Source organism: Haliaeetus albicilla, chromosome 1, assembly GCF_947461875.1.
Source record: "Haliaeetus albicilla chromosome 1, bHalAlb1.1, whole genome shotgun sequence".
Lineage (NCBI taxonomy): Eukaryota > Metazoa > Chordata > Aves > Accipitriformes > Accipitridae > Haliaeetus > Haliaeetus albicilla.
In genome coordinates, this window is record NC_091483.1 from 59,206,831 (window position 1) to 59,228,452 (window position 21,622).

A 21,622-nucleotide genomic window follows, 5' to 3' on the forward strand; every position below is an offset into this window, starting at 1 on the left:
TTAGTCATAGCTGGAAACAGGATAGTGCATAGAGTGACCTTTGAGTTGATTTAATATTATTCTTCTTACTTTCTTACTCAAGTGTGTAATAGCTTTGTAGCATTTGCACTGCTCAAATAATATTAATATTAACCCACAGTATCTAATAGGAAGTCTATCAAGCATATTAAAATTTAACTAATCTAAAAGAAATTATTCATATTTTAGGCTACTTTGGGTTTTTTGTGTTAGATCACTAACAACCTTGATACATTATCATCAAGTATCACAAGACATATCATGAAGTCATCTGACATTCTTTAAAATGGATTAAAAGTAGAGAAGCATCTTTTTCAACATTTGACGATCTTCAATTTGGATTGGTTTTAAATTATAAGAAAATTAAAAATAAGATACTAATTTTTTTTCTCAACTTCTACTGGATGAATATACATTTTAAATTAACAATTCTTTTTTTACCTGTTAATTTTGCTGGGGAGATGGTTATTCGTATTTTAAACTATCAAATTACCATGAGTTAACCAATCCTGATGGAACTGTGAAGGAGGTTTGTTTGTAATTTCCTTGAGCCAAAATTGTAAGGGTGAAATGCTTTGATGTAGTGAAAAAATGTGCATTGAGTACCTTCCATTAGAATTAAAGTACTAATGATACTCCATTAAAATAATTTTTTAAAAATAGTGTTTGCATTAGTGAAGGGAAATCTGCTAAATAATGTTGTTTGTATTCTAGTTTTTTAACCAGGTTCTGGTACTGGGAAAGTCTTCAGTAAGTGACTTATCAGAACATGTGTTTGACTTGATACAAGAGCTTTTTGCCATAGATCCTCACTTACTGCTGTCTGTCATGCCACAGCTTGAATTCAAGCTGAAGGTAGGTTACAGTGTAGCTTTGGACAAGTAATACAGTTTGTGTGGATGTTAAAAATGCAGCTCTGTAGATTTACTAAGTGTTCTACTGGAGGGATAAAAATTTTATATTTATCACTTTAAATGCAATATTAAAGGAAGGACACTGGAAGGTTGTATACAAGTGTGTGCCTTGTGTGCTTGCACATGTGTATTATGCACACAAAATATATAATCATTATAATGATAAATTCATATGATCTAATGCAAAAGTTATGTGTACTTCATCTTTGGATTTCACCTGAAATTTATGAATTAATTAGGCTGTGGTTGGCTTATCTCATGAAATGCAAGTGTGTCGGCTTCAGTATTGATTTGCAGAAATTTTTTGTGAAATAATGTTTTAATAATAGAGGAAGTATTTCCAAATATTTTCTCAGATTTGTCATAATCAGCTAATAAGTAAGCTGACTTCTTTTGAATCCTTGGAAATAGTTAATTTATCCTGATTTGTTTTTTTTTTAATTAAAAAGCTGCTTGCCTTTCATAAGATTGCAGGTGGACAAGAGAAATAATTTTATGTGTGTGCATGTACATATGGGGTATGGTGGCAACAAACAAAAATAACCAAGAAATAGGTATTTGGTGAAATTACATATACCTTTTGCTAGTACACATGTATTCATAACATCTTTAATTGGCGTCTTTTCAACACACATAAAATAGTCTTGAAGTATGTTTTAAACCAAAAATAAGATCATTCATTGTTGAAATTGTTAGGGATATATGTTATTCAGACTACTGTGCATGGGTTTTTATTCCAAAAAGAGAAGGAATTTTCAAAGCACAGCCATCTATTTAATAGCTGTAATATGTAAACTTAGTAGGTATTTGTATATTTTTACTCATATTCATATAATAATCTAACTAGGAGACTGAGGATTATCAGAAATTATTTCAAACTCACTTTTTAATCTAATTTATAAAAGCAGAAGGAAGCCAGAAATTGAGATATTACGGATAATGATTTACAGTTCCTTTTTCATGTTTTGATTTTTAGAGCAATGATGGAGAAGAACGTTTGGCTGTTGTTCGACTTCTGGCTAAACTCTTTGGCTCCAAAGATTCTGATCTGGCCACACAAAATCGTCCTCTTTGGCAGTGCTTTCTTGGACGGTAAGAGAAACGGGGAGAGAATTCTGAATTTCTATTCTTCTTCTTTTTCTGAATTTTCTGATAGTATTGCATTTTTCATTGCATTTTTAGAGGATGTAACCGTTTGTTTATATTTGAACGAGTTCCTTTGTTAAATCTTTGAAGCAGAGAATTGCATACAGTTATATTTTAGAATGAAGAAGCCTGAAGGACTGCTGCTATATTGCTGTCAGCTATGGGAATAAGGGTTAGATAGATAGCATGTTACATGCATAGCAGAAATTACAGAATAGATATGCCAGCATTGTCTGAAATTTCATACTGTTTAGCTATATCTGCAACTATATCTGTTTTATTTGGTATTTATGTTTTTGAGTGAAGAGATATTTCCTTTTAAGTAAATATAGAAATTTATCACTTTTTAAAAAGTGAATGTTTTCAAATGGTACAAGTTATATGGCAATTTATGTTTTTCTAATTTCATATGTGTATAGATACAAACACACAATTGACAGTGCATGGAGAGTTGTGTTCAAAAGTCAATGGTCAGGATTCATTGGATCAACGTTTCATCTGCATATAGCGTATTCATCGTTTAATTTTAGTCCTGACTTAATTTCGTGAGAAATAACATAAAAATTTGTATGAGGGGTACATTATGGATATAAATTCAAAACATTTCTATTGTATTATTTTGCCACATAAAAGTATTCTAATAGTTAATGGAACATACTATCAACACATGTTACTACACAGAGAATAATCTTGATTTGCAAGGCTAATTAAAAATTAACATTCATCATCTTCTATCCCTCTAGGTTCAATGATATCCATGTCCCTGTGAGATTAGAGAGTGTGAAATTCGCCAGTCATTGTTTAATGAACCATCCAGACTTAGCAAAAGACCTCACTGGTGAGATGCTCATACAGGGGTTTAGAATAATTTAAGAAATGAGCAAGGAAGAATGTAATTATTTCTGTACATAGCAGTATAGTTCTAAAATGTATCAAGTCCAGTGCTTCATGCTGGATGTAAGAGCTCACTACTGAGTAATTGCTTTCTGCTGAAGACAAGCACTAGTTATTGAAAAGAGGAGAGTGTGTGACATTGTGTGGACTTTGTCAGAATGAGTCTTTATGAAGCTACCCGTTGCTGAATGAGTTTTAAATAATTTCAGATTCTAATGAAACTTTTGGCAAGTCAAAGCAAATATTGGGGCAACATCTTGATTTATTTTCAAAAACACAGTGTGTTCCCCAGTAGTCTGTTCCACTGAGTTTAGAAAACACCATTGCGCTGATCTAAACTATGAAGTTTACTTCAGCATCATTTTAACTATGAGCAGAATTTCAGGCCTAACTGAAAATACTGTTCTTTTTTGATGCAAGCTAACCTACAGCAATTGTCAGTATTTTTCATTTATTATTTACCCTCTTAGCTCTTTGGGAATGAGAGTCTCTGCTCTTTTTATTTCTTCTCGCTCCCCCACCCCCCTTTATTTTCAATATATTCTAATCAGCTCTATTTCACTTCATTGCTTGTTGCAAATGAGGTTATTGTAAAAGCTATTCACTTTTATATTCTTCTGATGTTTACAGTTATATAATTGTTTTATATTTAACATAGAAAATGCTGGAACAGATGTTTCCTATAGGGAGTTACATGTTTAATATATGGTTGTGATATGTGACTGACATTTACTTGTTTTAACATTATTAATAAATCAGAATATGTCATACCTACATAAAAAAAGCCAAGCTTTTCATTGTTTCTGATCGTAACAGAATATTTGAAGGTTAGATCACATGACCCAGAAGAAGCCATTCGACATGATGTTATTGTTACAATTATTACTGCGGGCAAGAGAGATCTTTCTTTAGTCAATGACCAGCTGCTTGGCTTTGTAAGGGAAAGAACACTCGACAAACGGGTAAGTGTTAATACTTTATTTTCAGGAATATCTGCTTCTAATATAATTTGGTAAAAGTAACATTAAAAAAAAATAAGCCACAGAAACAGAGAATCTTAGAGTTTACTATCAACTAGAATGCTGGGTGGGGGGTGGAAATAATTTTCTTACCAAAACGTCTTAATGTAGATTCTGTATGATGGAGGCACCAATCAAGTGTTGTCAAGCAAAAAAAGGTCGTTGACTCATGAGGAACACAATCATATTCTAAGAACATAAGAACTGCCACATATGTTTAGGCCAAAGGTCCCTATAGTCCAGTATAATTCCCATAGTGGTCAGTTTTGGCTTTCAGCAATTTGTAATTTAAGGATTTCTTAAATCTGCTTGATCATGTTCATCATAGCTTTCAATGGAACTTTATTCCATTCATTTATCAAGTTCTTCCTTGAACTTATTTGTACTTTATAAGCATCCATGGCATCTGCATCAGTAAATTCAAGTTTAATGCATGTGTGGAAAAAGTAACTTCGCTTGTTTGTTTTAAACTTCTCTGATAATTTCACTGGGTATCTCGTAGTTCTTGCATTATGTAAAATAATAAATATTCTTTGACCCCTTTATGATTAATAAATATGTATACCATATCTTCTCCACGCCTTTGCTTTCCAAGCTAAAGAATCACCTGATTAACTTCCACACAAATTGATTATTGCATACTTCTTATCATTCTTCTCTGGTTGTTTTACATCCTATTGGAACCAAGGCGACCATACTCAGCCATAGCATTCAAGGTGTGCACCATCTTGTGTACATACTTTGTGATAATTTTTTTTTTCTTGTTCTTTAACATTCTGTCTTTTATGCTATTTCTGAGCACTGAACTGACGATTTTGGAAAACATCCGTGTTGACTTCAGTATCTTTCCTGAATAATTTTAGATGACACATTGCCTAATACTAGACATGCAGAGTTAATACAGGTGGGAAAATCTGGCCTTAATCTGAATTTCTTTCATTTCGTATTGTAACAATTCGGTTGCTTGACATTTTTCTGCAGTTCTTCATTATAATGTTAGATCTGATTACCTCAGTGAATTTTATACACACTGTTCAGTTGATTTTCTAATAATTTTTTGCACGTGAAGTGTCATAGATTTCTGACCCCATCAATAGGTGGCCTTTGTTCCCTTCATTGTGAAAACCAGTCATTTATTTCCACCTGTTGTCCCCTATGTTTTAGTTATTATTAATTCACAACAGGATTTTTATTTTAAGATCCTCTGGTGTGAGACTTTGTCAGAAGCTTTGGGGGATCCTGATGCATTTTACTGATATGCTTGTGGGTCTGCTAAAATTTATTTTTTCTTGGACAAAACTTCCCATTGTGTGAAGTGTAATGACTCATTCCCGTAACTTCTTTTTTCAGCAGTCTCTACTCTTTGTTGTTGTTACTGTTGTGTTTCAAAATGTTTGTCCATTCAAAATTGGAGGGTGAGTGGCACTCTGTTCCTTTTGGGACCCTTTTGATTTCTTTCACATTTGTTGTGTTCAATCTGTTCATTGACAGATTGCAATAACAGAATAGTTAGTATTTGGTGTATCACGTCTAAATTCCTGTAGAAGTCATGGATGGGATACCACTTGTTCTTAATGATTTTGTTACTGCTCGTTTTATTAATTTGTTTTAAAATGTCTTCTAATGACACTTTAAGAAACCTCTTCAGATCTCTCTTCTGGAAGAAATCTTGTTTGTCTTTTAGCCCTACAAAAGGGTCTGGAAGGCTTCCTGCTTCTGGAGGCTTTTGGTGAAGATGTTTAATTAGTATGATTTTAATAATTTGGTTCTGAAACTTTTGCCATGTTTCATCAAGGATTTACCTTCAACTTGCCAGACCTCATACTCTTTCCTGTTTACAGTCTTTCAGATGTGGCTCCATGTTCTTTGGAGGGTGATGTTTTAATAGCAGAGTTCACTGTGCTGTGTAGCCATGTTGATTTTTTTTGTTGTTGTTGTTCCCTTTTGATAGAGGACATCCTTTCTATAACCTCTTGTCATTCTAGCTAGTTACTTTAATTCTTTTTAATTAATTTCTCTTTTTTTATGTTCCCCTTTTTAAATGAGAATGTTACTGTAATGGATTCTGAGAAAAGGATGTCATCCTTGCACAAAGAGAAATACTGATTTTGAGTATGTTCTCTATTATAAAGCAGCTCTTCAGTTAGTTGTACCTGCAGCTTGACCTTGCTCATTTCTAAGGAGTGATTAAGACCACCTTCCTTCTTTTTCAGCCATTAAACAAACATGTCCAAAAAGTCATTTATGAGATCTCAAAACTTTTAGTGTAACCACCACTTCCCACCGGGACTTCCAACTAGTCAGAATTGGATGATTGCTACTGTGTCTTCTACATAGCATCTCTGTTCTCCTTTAGCATGTTGCCACCAGTAAGAGGCAGTCAGTTGTACAGCTGTAATACTAATGTCTACAGAGCTAAGGATTTTCAGTTCATATAGCCTTAAACCCGGTGTGGTATTTCTTAATGTTCGTAGTATGTTTGACTCAGTGATTTCGCACCAGTCATAGGTTTGATGATAAATTGCATTTCAGGGTTAGGTGCCTTTTCAGGCACTCATCAGTGAAGACTAACCTTACCTTTAGATGGTGTTTCTCTTACAAAAATCTCTGGAGAGAGCTTTAATGAAAATACGTCCTGAAGAGAAGTGAAAATGGAGGATTGACTAGAAATGACTACAACAAATGCTTAGCATTTGAAGTAGACCTTAACAATATAGCATGTCTTTGTAAATATAATTAGTGTTATAAAGTGAGTATCAAGGAATTTTAAATTTTCAGCATTTTTTAATTTTTTTTTTTTTTTTTTAGGATTTTTCTCCGGTCTGGGAGAGGAGCATTGATATGTCCATGTACCTGTCTTTGTATTTTCTATGTAGGATTTTTTCAGTTCCAGACATAGTGCATTATACCTATTTTAATTATTCTTTTGCTTTCAAGAACTTGATTACTTTCTGCTGACTGCATTTACCCCTTGTAGCCAGGTTTCTGTTGGACAAATGTACTGCAAACCCCTAAGTGATCATTCATCAACTTGACTTCATCTAATTCTTTTTAGGCCTGCAATCATCTATCAAATCAGCATAGATATTACTATAAAAAGAACAGTTGTCCAACAGGCTGAAGTAAAGTGCTGATTGTTTAAACACACTAATCTGTTATTTCAATTCTGCCTTTTTTTTCCTTATAAAACAATGTGAAAAATTTAAATTTCAATCATGTTACACCATTTATGTGATCTCTTTTTTCACCTGACTGTATTCTAATTGTCCCAGTGTTAGTAAAGATAGCCTAATGACTTCTTTAGGGTAAAAACTTTTGGCTAAAAGACAGTACTGTGTTTTTTAAAAAACGTCCTTAGCTAACTTGATCTCTATGGGCAAAACCCCACCCCATACAAACACCAACACCACCTATAGTTTTCAAATCCATTTTTATTGGTCCACTTGGAAAAATAACTCTGGGAACAGATGCTTCCCAAAAACTGGAATCCAGTCTTTGGTAAGAATTGCTCTGAGGAATTTTCCATTGCAGCACTGTCTCTGGGGTCTTTCCAGTGTCTTCACTTTTCAGAATAATTAGTTTCAGGAGACTTTTTTTAAAAAAAAAAAAAAAAAAAATCTCAAGCTTCTAAAAATGGTTCAGGTACTTTTCCTTTATATTGGAGTAACCTTAAGAACCTGAAAAGTTATAGGAGAGTTTTGACAGCTGACTTCGGTTCCCATTTCTCCCAACAGCCTTTGCGGTCTAGAAACTTAGTCCCTTGGTGCGAACAGACTTTCACATCATCAGCTTGAAGTCAAAAGCTATAGAATGAGGAGCCATAGGAACAGACTCCCATTTTCTATTTCTGTTTATGCATTTTTCTGCATGTGTTAGCTTTAACTTCTCCTCTGTGTGTACTAAAAACTTTTTCCAGATGAAGGAGAAAGGTTTTAAGATGTTAATATTCTTAACTCTATGGAAGGAATAGGTTAGCTACTCCAACAGGGAAAGGATTGTCTTGAACTTTCAATAACGGGGTTTTTTTCACTAGCCCAACAGTCTTCGGTGAAGGAGTTTAATTATGCTGGTTAACCAAGGAAGCTAAGACTGTCAAAATTCTTTTGTTAATTAAATCAGGGCGGTACTTCTGTTAGCTGTGTTTATTGATCTGCTCCCTTTGAAACAGATTATTACATTCCCCTGTATTTTCATTTGCCTTCATGTTTTACCTTACTGTATACTGTTTGAGCTTTAATTCTCAGTAGCACCTTACTCTTTTTTTTTCTACCGGTATCTCCTGTTAAGTGACTTGCTTCTCAAAGCATTCTCTAAAGGATTCTGTCCAGTGTCTCCCATCTTCTGCCTGAAACTGCTTCTCTGCATGCTCTGACTTCTACTCTACAGCAACTTCAGTCATCAGAAATCTATTGACAATCCAAACCTCTTTTCCTTATAACCCCTTGTTAAGTACTCTGCTTTCATTTTAGGCTTCAATTTTCTAGAATCATCTTTTTTAATCCTTCTCCATTGTCTTCTGACAATAGTTGTGCCATCCTTCCTGTCTCATACAGGAGATCTGATGAAGCTATCACTTCCGTTGGAGGGGTATGTCTGAACACAGAAAAATATTAATACTTTTTCTGAAAATGTTTCTGTTTCAGACCTTTATTTTCTTTAAAATGTGCTTTAGATCACCATGGGTGTGAACAAATTCCTGCAGAGAAATTAAACAGTAACATCTATTTATATCTAAATTTTTTCTCTTTTGTGAAAACAAAGTATTATACTATATATTGTCAAAGTCATTACTATATTGACCTGTTACCTGTGGTTTTAATATTTAAGACATGTAACAAAATACAATTTTATTTTTTCCACCTTCTTGATATAACTTACTCCAACAGCTAGTGGCGGCTAAGGCTGTTGTGCTGACATAAGCCATATTATCTTCAAGATTTTTCTTTTCTTTGCCCTTCAAGAAGAGGAAGTAATTCAGTAAAACTATTAAGAAATTAAATGTGCAATATCTCACTGTTATTAAAACAATCCCTCAGTTTAATAACATTGAAGAAGTTATGCACAGTGTGAATAGTAGTACCTACATTTATGCTTGATAGGGTGAAATGATTTGAGCATTGTTAGTCCTTGGAGCTCAAGGCCAAAATTGATATCTGCTGTGTTCTGGAAGAAGATTTCTTTTTCAGTTTGAATTTCATGCATTTCTTTTAAATGGTGAGGGAAAACAAGTTTCTTCTAAGGCTTTCTGTGTAAGTCATTCAGGAGGAGACACTATTCTCTCTAAATTAATCCTCAGTCTGTTCAGGTATGATTCCTTCCACAAGTCAGTGTAGGAGAGCTTATGGATCTTGTCTGTTAAAGTGTTTAATAATGGGACATTTCCTGATTACATGAGGGGATAAAGTAGTGACCACCAAAAAGCAAGAATGAGAACCGAGGAACTCCATCTGTGGATGTTGTAGTCTGGCTTTTTCCTGGGTCCCTGGAGTCTTACAGCGATTACTTCGAGGCTTCAGCACAAAGGGCCTCTCCCACTGTCCTGGAAAGTGGCCTAAGAGTTCAAGCCCTAGTAGGTTTAGCTAGGCCTAAGCTCCAGATCTCCCATTTCTAGAGAAGTGTGCTGTAAGGCAGTGTAAGGCTATGGGGAGAAACAAAGCTGCCACCTCTGATTGGTGCCTGTCTCTGAATAGGTAAGTCTTCCAAATCCTGGATCAAGAAGGTGCTTATTCAAGCATACATGTTAAGCTGTACTTAACTTTTTTTACACTGACTAGTTCCCAGATTTTCTTCGCTCAGCACAGCAGAGTACTGGATTCCTCTGTATAGACAATATTTAATCTGCATGGCACAGGGAAGAAACCCCTTATGTAGGCTTCAGAAATTCTCATTTAGAGGCTTTAAACAGCATTTTTCAGCTTTTGAAGTGTCTAAGTATAGGAGATCAGAATGTGGCCATTTTGTCTTTCACGCTTCTACATCTTCACTGTATTTTGTATATGTTTGATATTTATTTACCAAAACCACTTCCCCATCTCCTTTTCATTTCTTCCCCCTCAAGTGGCGAGTAAGAAAAGAAGCTATGATGGGTCTTGCCCAGCTATACAAGAAGTATTGTCTTCATGCCGAGGCTGGAAAAGATGCTGCAGAGAAAGTGAGCTGGATAAAGGATAAACTTTTGCACATATATTATCAAAATAGCATTGATGACAAGTGAGTCAACCTAAGCCTTTCTAATATTAATTGTATAGTGATAAGAGATACTCTGAAAATACGTGCTTATCCCAAGAAAGCTGTTATATTGCATTCTGTAGTTGTGGTTTTAAGTATGATATATTTAATAATCATGAAGACATGTACTAAGAAATTCAGGATGCTTGCATAATCTGTTCATGTATTCATTCTATTTTCTGATGGAACTGGATCTGCAATGATAGTAGATTGTCATTAAATAACTACTGCATATAAAAAAAATTGTCAAATCTTGCATTTACTATATCCAGTTCTTGTTTGCCTTAATACTTTCCAGAGGCTAGCATGTTAAAATCCATGATCTGTGAACATCGTGCATGTATGCACCACAGGACATGCACAGACATCTCCTTTTGGTATGCTATGTAGAAATGGACCCTTTAGGTAGATCAAAAGCTGAAGAAATATCAGGGGTGCCTCCACTGTTCTCTAGTCTTCCCTGTTTTATCACTCAGTCCCTTTAATTTTTGAGATACCATTTTAGCTTAGAGAAAAGTATTTTGGCCAAAGTTTTGGAAGATGGTTTTCAACTCTCACTAGTAATTCTTTGTCTTTCACAAGGAGAGCCAAACTATGAGATCACACAAAGATAGAATTTCAGCAGACTTGGAAATTTCTTTATAGTGTTTCTCAGCATCTTGCTTATAGAGTCTGCTACCTAGTATTGTTTTGTAATCTAAGTGACTAGTCTGAATGGGCTAATAGGCTCATTGAGTTGCCAGTTATGATAGTGAATTCTTACCACTGCAGTGGTGAACGCTCTCATTTTGTTCATCTGGCTGATCATAAGTGGGCCAGATTCACATATTTGATTAGTCGCTGTCTTTTTTTTTTTTTTTTTTTAAAGAAGATAGATATGGTTGGGAGATTGTACCCACAGAAATTACTCTGAAAGTCTGCTGAGGTAGAAGTATCAAACAGTAAAAAATTAGGAAATCTTCACATAGTTTATACAGAGCTAATTCTGCATATGTATATGCACCAAATATGATTTAATTTGCATTGAGAGGTTCATTTGTGTTTTTTCTAGCTTGTTCATGTCTCACTGTCAGTACAGTACACAGATTTGATAGTGAGCACAGAATTAATCAGAGTTCCATAGTGAATAGGGCAGATGTTTCCAATATTCCTGCTCACAGGAAATGCAGAACACTGTCAGGGAAATGAGGCAAGGAATTTTAAGGAAAGAATGTGTCATCAAAGCTGAGTTTCTTTCTCTGACATGATTTCTTCTGAAAGTCCTATTACGCCATTGAAACTGGTCTTTTCATGAGTAGGTATGGATTCTTTGCTCTTTGTTTTCTGGGTATCCACACTGAAAGATTGATGGCTTGATTTTCAGTGTTCCTCTAGTTCAGTTGGGTACCCTGAATTTTAATTCAAATTCTACTATTTTTTAAGGCTGACAATGAAGTTCTTGCTCAGTCACACCATTGGGTTGGTTTCCCCATCTCAGAGTGGAGGAATAAATGCATTTCAATGTTATAATGTCAGAATTATAAAGTTAGTACTTTCAGCACCTGAAGAGCTGTAGAAATGCTATGATCTTTTAAGACCAAGTCCATCCAATCCTTTAAACACACAAGCATAGGTCAAAATTGGCCAGCTCTGGCCTATTTTCCTTCCATAATGAAGGAGGAGGATAAAAAGTAACAGGGAACAGCTTTCTGAGCCTTGCAGTATTTTCCATTGTGTGCATGGGACAATACTAGCTCTTTCAAAAGATAACAGGACAGTATCACACAGTATTCAGGCATGAAGAGGAGTAGAACAAATTTTCTCCACATGTCCTTAACTCTGTCACTTGATAATGTTTTTGATGTTACTTGACTGTTGCTGTGCGTGTCTACTCAAGACTGAGAACTTCTAACCATAAGAACTGCTTATCGCCTGTGTGCTCTGAGCTTCTTTGTTTTACAACAAATGCATAGGAAATGGAGTAAAATAACCACATCTTAAACACTGCCCTGTTACCCACTCCTGATATGCTAGCCGGTGACTTTCCTCACAGGAGAAAAGTGTGTGTCAGGTATTCCCTATTTGTAAATCTTTACCCTAACCAACGTGGACGAGGGAAGGCATGAATACAGTCTCACCATTTGTATTGACAGCTTTTCTAGAATATGTATCTGCAGAGACACAGGCTAGAGCAGTGTTCATAAATCAGTAAGATAACTGTGATGCCTCCAATCTCCTAGTGTGTTAAACAGAGATGGAGCCCCCTGAGATCTGAAGATCCTGTTCCCTGAACAATTTAGTTCTTGGAGTCATCAATAGTAAAATGTACGTTTAAAGGGGAAAAGCCAAGTTTTCTTTAATACTAATGGGGTGCTTTGAGATAGTTGTATCCATATTCATGATCATCCTTTTATTCCTTTGCCTTGCCTCTTGGAATTTTCTTTGAGCAGAAATAAGGTGTGTTTGACCTGTGCTGCCTTCTGTGGTCTTTGTGCAAGGCACTCTGAGAGTACTTACTAGGAATCATAGCAAAAAAGTTTGTAAATTCAAACACACAAAATATTTGTCCGTAAATATCAAATTGTATAGCTGAATATTGTGCACTACTCTCATTGCTATGGATTAAATTAATGCCTGAATGTTCTTTTACTTGGGGGGGGGGGGGGGGGGCTATAATTAGATGAACTGTACAGTCATATTTTGTAGTTCAAGTTTTGTATTTAATGTAAAACTTTAAATATGTATTATTGTTTTTAAAAAAAGAGATAATTGGAGAATGGTTTTGCTAGTTAAGTTTGCTCTCACTTAGTTTTCATTTTGTGCCTTCTGTTGTTTTGGTGTTACTTTGTCTCCACCTTTTTAATGCTGATTTTTAGCTTCTGTAGTAGAATAATAAGTAGTTTCAAATATTTTGCTTTTTTCTCAAATACTACAGTTTTATCTTAACCTTTCCCTTGAGGATACTTCAGATTTTTACTTTTCCTCCCCCTCAAGTTATATCTTGTATTCTTTCTCCTTTATTTGGGCTTTTTACTGTCTGTATTCCCTTATGTATGAGAATGAACAAAGGGAGATTCTCAGAGCCTAAAGAAAAAGGAGGATTTGGATGGTGACAAATAAAGAATTTACTCCCTCTTAGAGGTGAAAAAGAAAGAACATGGAAAAGCTCTCAAGAAGCAGTTCTTGCTTATCTTTCTATCAACAGTGAAAGAGATCTTTACAGATGAGAAAAAGACCACCACTTTTTTTTCTTCTCTGTCGAAAAATCTAGTTTCAATGACTTCTCATATTTCTTGTTCTTTCAGCTTGTCTGAAAGGTATTACCAGTTTCAGAAATGTAGTTTTTATCTCTTCTTTTCCTGCAGATTACTGGTAGAGAAAATCTTTGCTCAGTATCTTGTTCCACACAATTTGGAAACAGAAGAGCGAATGAAGTGCTTGTACTATTTGTATGCTAGCTTGGATCCAAACGCCGTCAAGTGAGTATAGTTTGTATTCAGCAAATACTTGCTTTCTCAGGCTTTTCCAACATCTATATCATCTTACTTGTATCGTCAGGACTTAAATAAAAATATAAGTAATTGATGCTTAGCGTTATTTGCAAGTAGTATTTCAAAGCATTTCCCTTTTATATACAAACTCTACATGTCCATTAGACAAAAAGATACCTTCATATTTGAGAAGAGTGGTTTTGTCTATTCATTTTCATCCAATGAGAACAATGCAGAGTTAAAAAAGTGCAAGTAATGACTTCTAGATTTGCTCTATATTAAGGTCCATGATGAAGATATCTATAACTGAATTCTGGTTGATAGTGGCCTGGTTTTTATGTTGAAAATGTTATTTTCAAGATAATTTGGGTGGTTGTAAGACATACTACAGCTGTCCTGCATATGTGAAATTGTTCCAAGTAGAATAATAAGAGAGGTGATGTTCTGTAAAAAGAGAAAATCAGTTCCACCTTGCTTGGAACAGTTATTTTTAATACTTGGTAGGTTTTGATTGTACCTAGCAGATGTTGCACTTGTAAGATAAATAAATAAACAATCTTGTTTGCTAATACATCCAACATGTTCTTGTCATGAACGAATTGGTAAGCTTCTTTTCTCGTTTTTCACTTTTGCAGAGCATTGAATGAGATGTGGAAGTGCCAGAACATGCTAAGGAGTCACGTACGAGAATTACTAGACTTGCATAAGCAGCCCACTGTACGGTTTTGAAAATACTAATACTAAATCCAATGGACCTGTTAGACTAATTTACTGCGGGTTTTTTAATACTATATTATTTGTTCAGTGTGACTTTATAATTCTGTTGATTTCCATATGTAGACAATGTTCTATTCTTATTAAGTAAAGTTGCTTTCAGTAATGCTTAAAGGTATATGGCCTCCTTATGTTTACCATTATTTTATATTACTGGTCAATAACTTTGGGAAAAGTTTAAAAAAAAAATTCCAAGTTTTTTGTTTGCTTTTGACAGACTTTTTTGTTTCTCATATTTTGAGAATGGAATATGTTGTAACATAAAGCAATGATTTGTTTGTTTGTTTGAAAAAAAAAGTTTTAAAGTATTTATACTGGAATTTTACTTATAAGCATATCTTCAAATTAGCAGAAACTTTAAATAGAAGGGCATTGCTTTGCGGTTTTGGTGTGGAGGTGGGCTTGGGGGAATTGTTTGTTTGGGGTTTTCTTTGAGGTCTTTTTCCAACAATGTGTTTTGATCTGTTATGTGAATTAGTGAATTTTTGCAGTTCCTTGACATTGCAAGAAGATTTTTCCCCTTTTTCTGTGTGTAGTAGCTGCTAATGATACTGTTATACTATTCTAGTGTTTACTCTTAAAACAAAAACATAAGATTCCAGAGTAGATTGTAGTGCTGCAGAAGAACTAACAAATCAGCTTAAAGGTATATTTTATAAAGGAGATATTGGTGATTTGTTTGTCTGTTTGTTTTTGCTCTTGTTCTCAGTCAGAAGCAAACAGTGCTGCCATGTTTGGAAAGCTGATGACCATAGCAAGTAAGTGTTAGTAAGTTCTATAAACTGTTATTACAGATTTTCTGAAAATTGTATTTCTGTGAATCTTGGTATACTGAAGCAGCAAATTTATCTTATGTTAAATTGTGTTTAATCATACAGAAAACCTTCCAGATCCTGGAAAAGCACAAGATTTTGTGAAGAAATTCAATCAGGTTCTGGGTGACGATGAGAAACTTCGGTCCCAGCTTGAACTGTTAATTAGCCCGACATGTTCTTGTAAACAGGCAGATGTCTGTGTGGTAAGGAAATGGAAAAGCAAACATCTATACCTTAAATATTTGTGCTTGAAACAGTTATTCAGAGTTAATAGTCTCTTTTGATACCTTAGCATAATTTCTATATATTTACGATTTTCATAAAATACCGTTTTTGCTTAACCTGTAGAGATTATGGAAAATATAATTTATTATCATCATCTTGCTTCCTAAGAAAACATTAGCTTTGTTCCTCCTTGGGGTTGTGAACATCAAGCATAAAGTCTAAAAGACTAATTTAATTTTTTAAAATATTTTATTTCAAGTGTCTCTTTTATGGTAAGGTTCCTAAACTGTCTTCTGACACTGATGAAATTTCTTCTGAGTATCAGCAAGCCAAGTATTATACCATCTGCATATTATTAATTTATTTTTCTTCCTAGGATGTTGAGGTCAGTCTCTCTTTCTCCCCACCCCCACCCTACCCTCCCATCCCCCCCGGCTTTTCCAGAGATTTACAGATTGTGCCAACAGAGATTTTTTTTTTTTTTTCCTTTGTGGCCCCAAAATAAAGTAAGCAATTTCATTGATGGACATCACAATAGAGAACGTCAATAAACAAACATAGACTTGGGTTTTGTCTAGTGGCTCTGAAACTGTGCAGGGAAGGGAACGGAATGACCTTCAGAACTATGTCCTAACCACTTGATGTAGCGAGTATGTCTCCTTCTAAACTAGTAAATTTTGCACTTTGGGAATGCAGTGATGCAATTTAAAGAGGAAGGTTTCTTCCCTCTTCCTGAAGATAATTTAGCGTAACAGATAGAACAATTTCCTAGTTCATAGGGTCTGCAGCATCCAACCCTTTAGAAGGAAGGTCAAGAAGTCATTTCTTTGAGAAATTTTTAGACTTCTGTTCAAAAAATATCATCTTATCCCCCTTCTGCTAGGTTTGCAGCTGAACTTAATGTTCTTGACATTTGGGGCATTCAGAGGGGAAAACAGATTTTTGGATCTAAAACATCATAGGCAAGTACATAGGGTCTGAACATCTGTTGTAGCCAAGGTAGTGTAGTGCTTCTGCACATCTGCAGTAGTGTAGCTTTTAGTGCAATTTTTTCATTGTTGCTTATGAAATCTCACACGGGGTTACCTACAGATTTATTAATTACTCTTGTCAACATAGATACTTAAATGCTGTCTACATTGCACTTAGCTCTCCCTTGATTCTGTTTTGGATCTGGCCTGCAATTCCTTAAGAAACTCTGAAGAACTCTCACTAGAAACCTAAATTCATCTTACATTTAAATAGTTTAGTAGAGTATGTCTGCTTTCAATATAATGCGATAAAGATAGATTTGGAGATAACAACAGCCCCCCTTAAAATATGTTTCACTGATTATATAGACAATCTCTGTGGTTAAAAGAAGTGGCTATATTTAGCTTATTCAGCATGCTTAAGAAGTAAGTAAAACGAGTATAATTCTTGTTTGTATCTAACATTCTTATAGAGAGAGATAGCCCGGAAACTTGCAAATCCTAAGCAGCCAACAAATCCTTTTCTGGAAATGGTCAAATTTCTTTTGGAAAGAATTGCCCCTGTACATATTGACTCAGAAGCCATTAGGTAAGTTTGAAAGATCATGCTAACTCATGAATGATGATAAAGATGATTTAAATGACACACATGGGGGGGGGGGGAGGATTTTCTTGGAATTTAGATTAGTCTATCCTGGCAGTAAATATGCTTTTTTAAAAACAACAAAACATTTTATGTAGATGTCTTCATTTCCAGCAGCCTAGAGAATGCAAAATTTTTTTTTTTTTATACTTCTTTGCAGTGCTGCCTGCAAATGATTTTAAAAATATAGTAGTTGTTCCTGGTGAAACTGCTATTTGTGGGACTTAAGGTGAAAATGATGATCATAATTTTCACATAGTTAACTGCAACACCGTCTTCTGTATAGCAGTTGAATTAATTAGCTTTTGTGGGATTGTGTAAGAGAATGTTTGGATTTCTTTTGAGACTTGTCTGGCAACCTAATTACATTCTGAAACTCATGCAACTATGTGTTGAATGCTGCCAACTGGGGGGGGGGGGGGGTCCTAAAGAATTAATTTTGCAGAAAGCTGAGTTAGAAGGAGAAGCAATAATGGAATGGTTTGATTTAAAAAAAAACAAAACCAAACAAAAAAGCACCAAAAAAACCCCAAACCCCCAAAACAAAACCCCAGAAAATAAAGACAAAAAACCAAACACCACAACACCTCCCCCTGCCAATGGACTATTGCCTTCCCTTTATTTATTGTCAAAAACAAGTAATCTTGCTGATATTTCCAGCCTTTAACATTGTACATTATCACATTCATTTGCTTTTTTCTTTTTGTATCTCTTCAGTGCACTAGTAAAACTAATGAATAAATCCATAGAGGGGACAGCTGATGATGAAGAGGAGGGTGTAAGTCCTGATACTGCTATTCGTGCAGGACTTGAACTTCTCAAGGTAATCTACATTAATGCAGCTATAGTTTGTAATGGAAGCAACAAAAGTGGTATGACTAACGAATTAATGTTAGCATGGTTTTAATATTTATTATTCAGATAATTACTTTTTTAATGTATGAAGTGTTTGGTTATTAATACTCACTTGAGAAAAGAATAATGAAAGAGATGGTTTTTTTGAAGAAGTATGTTTTGAAAAGGGTGCCAAGAGTTGAAATATGCATGTTAAAGCAGAAATTGTTTTCTGCTTAGGGAAGTCGTATAGAAGAAGGTGCAGAGGTAAAGTGAGAGGAAGAGAAATGGGGAAATTAGGAGAGGCATGTTCTTTGGGGCCTGTATGATGCTGGAAGGAAAGAAAGCAATAAACTCAAGAGCCAGGTTCTGTAGAGAAAAAAAAAGGGGGGGACAGGGGAACTTGTGTTCTCAGTGGTGATGAGAAATGGCTGGGGGAGAAAGAAGGATTTGAAATATCTGGAAAACATCTGTGATGGATTTGGCAGTTCACTAATAAGACTTTATTTTCAATATGTTACAAAGGGCAGTATAAAATATAGGAGGGCGTGGAGGGGAAGGTTACATAATTAAAGTGAGACTTTTCAGAAGTGTGAATGAGCGAGGTGGAGTTTATGGAAACATATCACACCAAATCTTGTAATGGCAGCCATGGTGGAAACAGTTATACAGAAGTATGCAAGGAAGTAATGTCTGTTTGCTAATGTAGCTCAGAAAAGAAGTCTGCCAAGGTTGAAGATTTTGTTGCTGTGAGGTGGATATCTTTGAGAATATTATTTCATACATTGATGCTCATGCAAGTAGGCAACTCTAATCAAAGAAACCAAGATAAGATAAATCCAAAGAAAACACAAAATACTTGCAACTTCTCATTGTTCTGCCTACCTTATGTTACCTGGACTTTACTATACTTAACATAGTTTTGCTTTGGGATAACCTTTTGTTCTTTGTTGTCCTGCCTTGAATCTCCGCATGCTTCGTTACTTATTTGACATTTCTCCTATTTAACAGAATGTGTTGTATTTCATTAGCTTTAGATTAGAAGGACAATAATCTACGTTTTGTTTGCAGATATCTTAACCTTCTTGATTTCTTTTGTGCTCAGGGACTGTAAATTCTGGAGAAATTAGGATATCAGTTCAGTTAAGTTGGGAAAAAAAGTGTTCTTAAGTATATTGGAGTATAAATGAATATGCTTGAATAAGTGTTCACTTTAATAAATATGTTTACATATTCAACTAATGTAGTATCTTATAAAATATTTGGAGGAGGGGAGGACCTGAAGAACAAAGCGTAGATGAATTTATTTGAAAATGCCTATATCACTTTCTCCAAAATGCAGTTATTGAATGTAATAATCTCATGTGAGCATGTAATAACAATTTATGTTGATGATAATGCTCATAAACAGCCATAATTTTGTTTTTCTGATGATTTGTTTACCATGAATAAATACACCTTTGTTTTAATGTGTATCTACAGGTTCTGTCCTTTACACATCCTACCTCGTTCCACTCTGCAGAGACCTATGAGTCTCTGCTGCAGTGCCTCAGGATGGAAGATGATAAGGTAGCTGAGGCAGCCATACAGATTTTCAGAAACACGGGTCACAAAATAGAAACAGACTTGCCACAGATAAGATCGTGAGTGTATTTCTTTACATGCTGCTTTTCATACCTGGAATTCTGCCTCTTGATAGTTTATTCAATATGTTGCCCCTAAAATTACTTTATAGTCTTGTAAATATGAACAGCTTCTCTTCCATCATTTTGTATTTCTTCACTACCTTTCCGTCTCTTCATTTTTAAATTCTATGTTCTCACAATTTTTGTGTATTTATTGAAGATGTTAGGTACTTCTTAAAAATCTTCTTATAATAAACACATTAAAAACAGTGCGTAGCATGTTTCCCAGGTTACAAAATAAGCAACAGCAAAAATATGGTGAAGATGTAATTCCTTGGCATCATTTCTACTCATATCTGTCCTTCATGCAAGTTTTCTATCTTTGTAAGGAACGAAAATATAATCTCTGATGGTTAACAGCTCTGTTTGTTATGAAACAAGTTGGGAAACAAGATCCAAAAGCGGGCATGAATTTCTAACAAAGAATAATTGGCTGTCTATAAGTCATCATTATGCAATTCATGCTTTAACTGCTGATTAAAACTGCATAATCTACTAGGTATTCACAGGCTATTTAAAAGCTTGTGGGTAACATCTAAAACCTTAAAATTAGCCTGTTAGTAACTAATCCAGATTATAAAGCACGGGTTTCAAGTTCTCATATATTGAAATAGCATCTCGGATATTACCATGCTAAAATGCATACTAATGTACACCTTAAGTTCTCAGTGAATTGAAGATGTAACCTCAGCGATTCTTATGGATTTGGATAAGATTTTGGGCAAAAGAAAAATGTCACAAGTTCACATATGAGGTGCCTTTTAAGACATTTGTAGGAGTGAAAAGAAGGAAAAGCCCAGCAATCCCCATTGTCAGTATAGTCCCAGTTGTCTACAGCTCTACTAGAGTTTAGTCAAGAGTCTGCATTCCTGGGGTATATCGTCTTCTGTCAAAGGAGCTGGTATTGCTGCCATTACTTTTGGCTTCATGCCTTAGCCAGGTATTGCTGAAGTATAGTCTGGACAGTCTCAAAAATATAACTGTCAAAATGGAGGTCTTAGCCCTTGGCATGGTTTGCAAGCAAGTCAGGTTAACGTTCTGAAAGCCAAAACAAGGTCACTGTTTACACTGACACAAAGAAAAAGAAGTCTGAGGACAAGTAGATGTTCCAGATCTCATATATTCTAGAAATCTTTATCATAAATGAAAGATTTGATATAATCAGCAAGATAGTTTGTTTCAAGTGACCTGTTTTTTGTTTGGTTTTTTTGTTTGTTTGTTTGGTTTTTTTAAAACCACTTGTGTGAGCAGGCTGCCTGCTGTCCTTTGAAGTAGTTTTCACCAGCAGTAGCCCAAGTTCTTCCTTGTATGGAAAATGAATAGGTTTGTGCACCAGTTCATGGACAAGGACTGCCATATGACTCTAGAGTCTGATGGAAGCATTGGTCATGCTCAAAGAGAGCCTGTGGGCCATGTGTAAACCTGTAGATGTAAACAAGTAAAGGGGCATGTAAACATGTCAGGTTTCACCTTTTGCAGATTTATGTCAGTTGGGGTGTGATGTGGTATGGTTTGCAACGGATGCACTGACGCTTGGCAAAGGCTCTTTAACATGCATGTACTTAGACTATGAAAACTGTAGGTTAGGCACTGAAGCTTATTTTAACTGTAGGTTTTACTGAATTCTTTGCTATTTTGGTTCTCATTTAATCCAATTTGTGGAATCTTAGCAGGTTTGAGAAGAGACATTCTCCTACTTTAGGATACTGTTAAGATTTTTCTACAGGTCTTTGGTTTGGGGTTTTGTGTGGTTTTTAAGGAAAACATTTGAGACTTCATTCCTTCAACCCTGCAAGCTCTTCTTCCACCTCTTGTTGCTAATTTTGATTATGTACAATGTGTCAGTGAAGGCTGGGTGCTAAATAATCTGTGTACTGAATACTGTATAGTTACTGAGCCTTTCAAGAAAGCAAGGAGGTTTTTTTAGATGCTTCTGTGTCAGATGCTTTCTAGGCAATTTTGTTTTCTTGTGTCAGTTGCTGGGTG

General features: G+C 35.1%; 1 protein-coding gene across 2 annotated transcripts in view; it reads left to right on the forward strand.

The window, feature by feature from the left end:
• The window catches only part of PDS5A (PDS5 cohesin associated factor A), an 85,364-nt gene that overhangs the window by 40,749 nt on the left and 22,993 nt on the right, over nucleotides 1-21,622 (forward strand). For both annotated transcript variants that reach the window (XM_069791398.1, XM_069791407.1), the window contains exons 8-19: nucleotides 733-873; nucleotides 1,909-2,024; nucleotides 2,822-2,916; nucleotides 3,789-3,934; nucleotides 10,050-10,201; nucleotides 13,564-13,677; nucleotides 14,325-14,406; nucleotides 15,173-15,221; nucleotides 15,342-15,481; nucleotides 16,948-17,063; nucleotides 17,835-17,940; nucleotides 19,434-19,594. In XM_069791398.1, coding sequence (XP_069647499.1) covers nucleotides 733-873; nucleotides 1,909-2,024; nucleotides 2,822-2,916; nucleotides 3,789-3,934; nucleotides 10,050-10,201; nucleotides 13,564-13,677; nucleotides 14,325-14,406; nucleotides 15,173-15,221; nucleotides 15,342-15,481; nucleotides 16,948-17,063; nucleotides 17,835-17,940; nucleotides 19,434-19,594 — 1,418 coding nt within the window. The remainder of the gene's footprint in view (nucleotides 1-732; nucleotides 874-1,908; nucleotides 2,025-2,821; nucleotides 2,917-3,788; nucleotides 3,935-10,049; nucleotides 10,202-13,563; nucleotides 13,678-14,324; nucleotides 14,407-15,172; nucleotides 15,222-15,341; nucleotides 15,482-16,947; nucleotides 17,064-17,834; nucleotides 17,941-19,433; nucleotides 19,595-21,622) is intronic.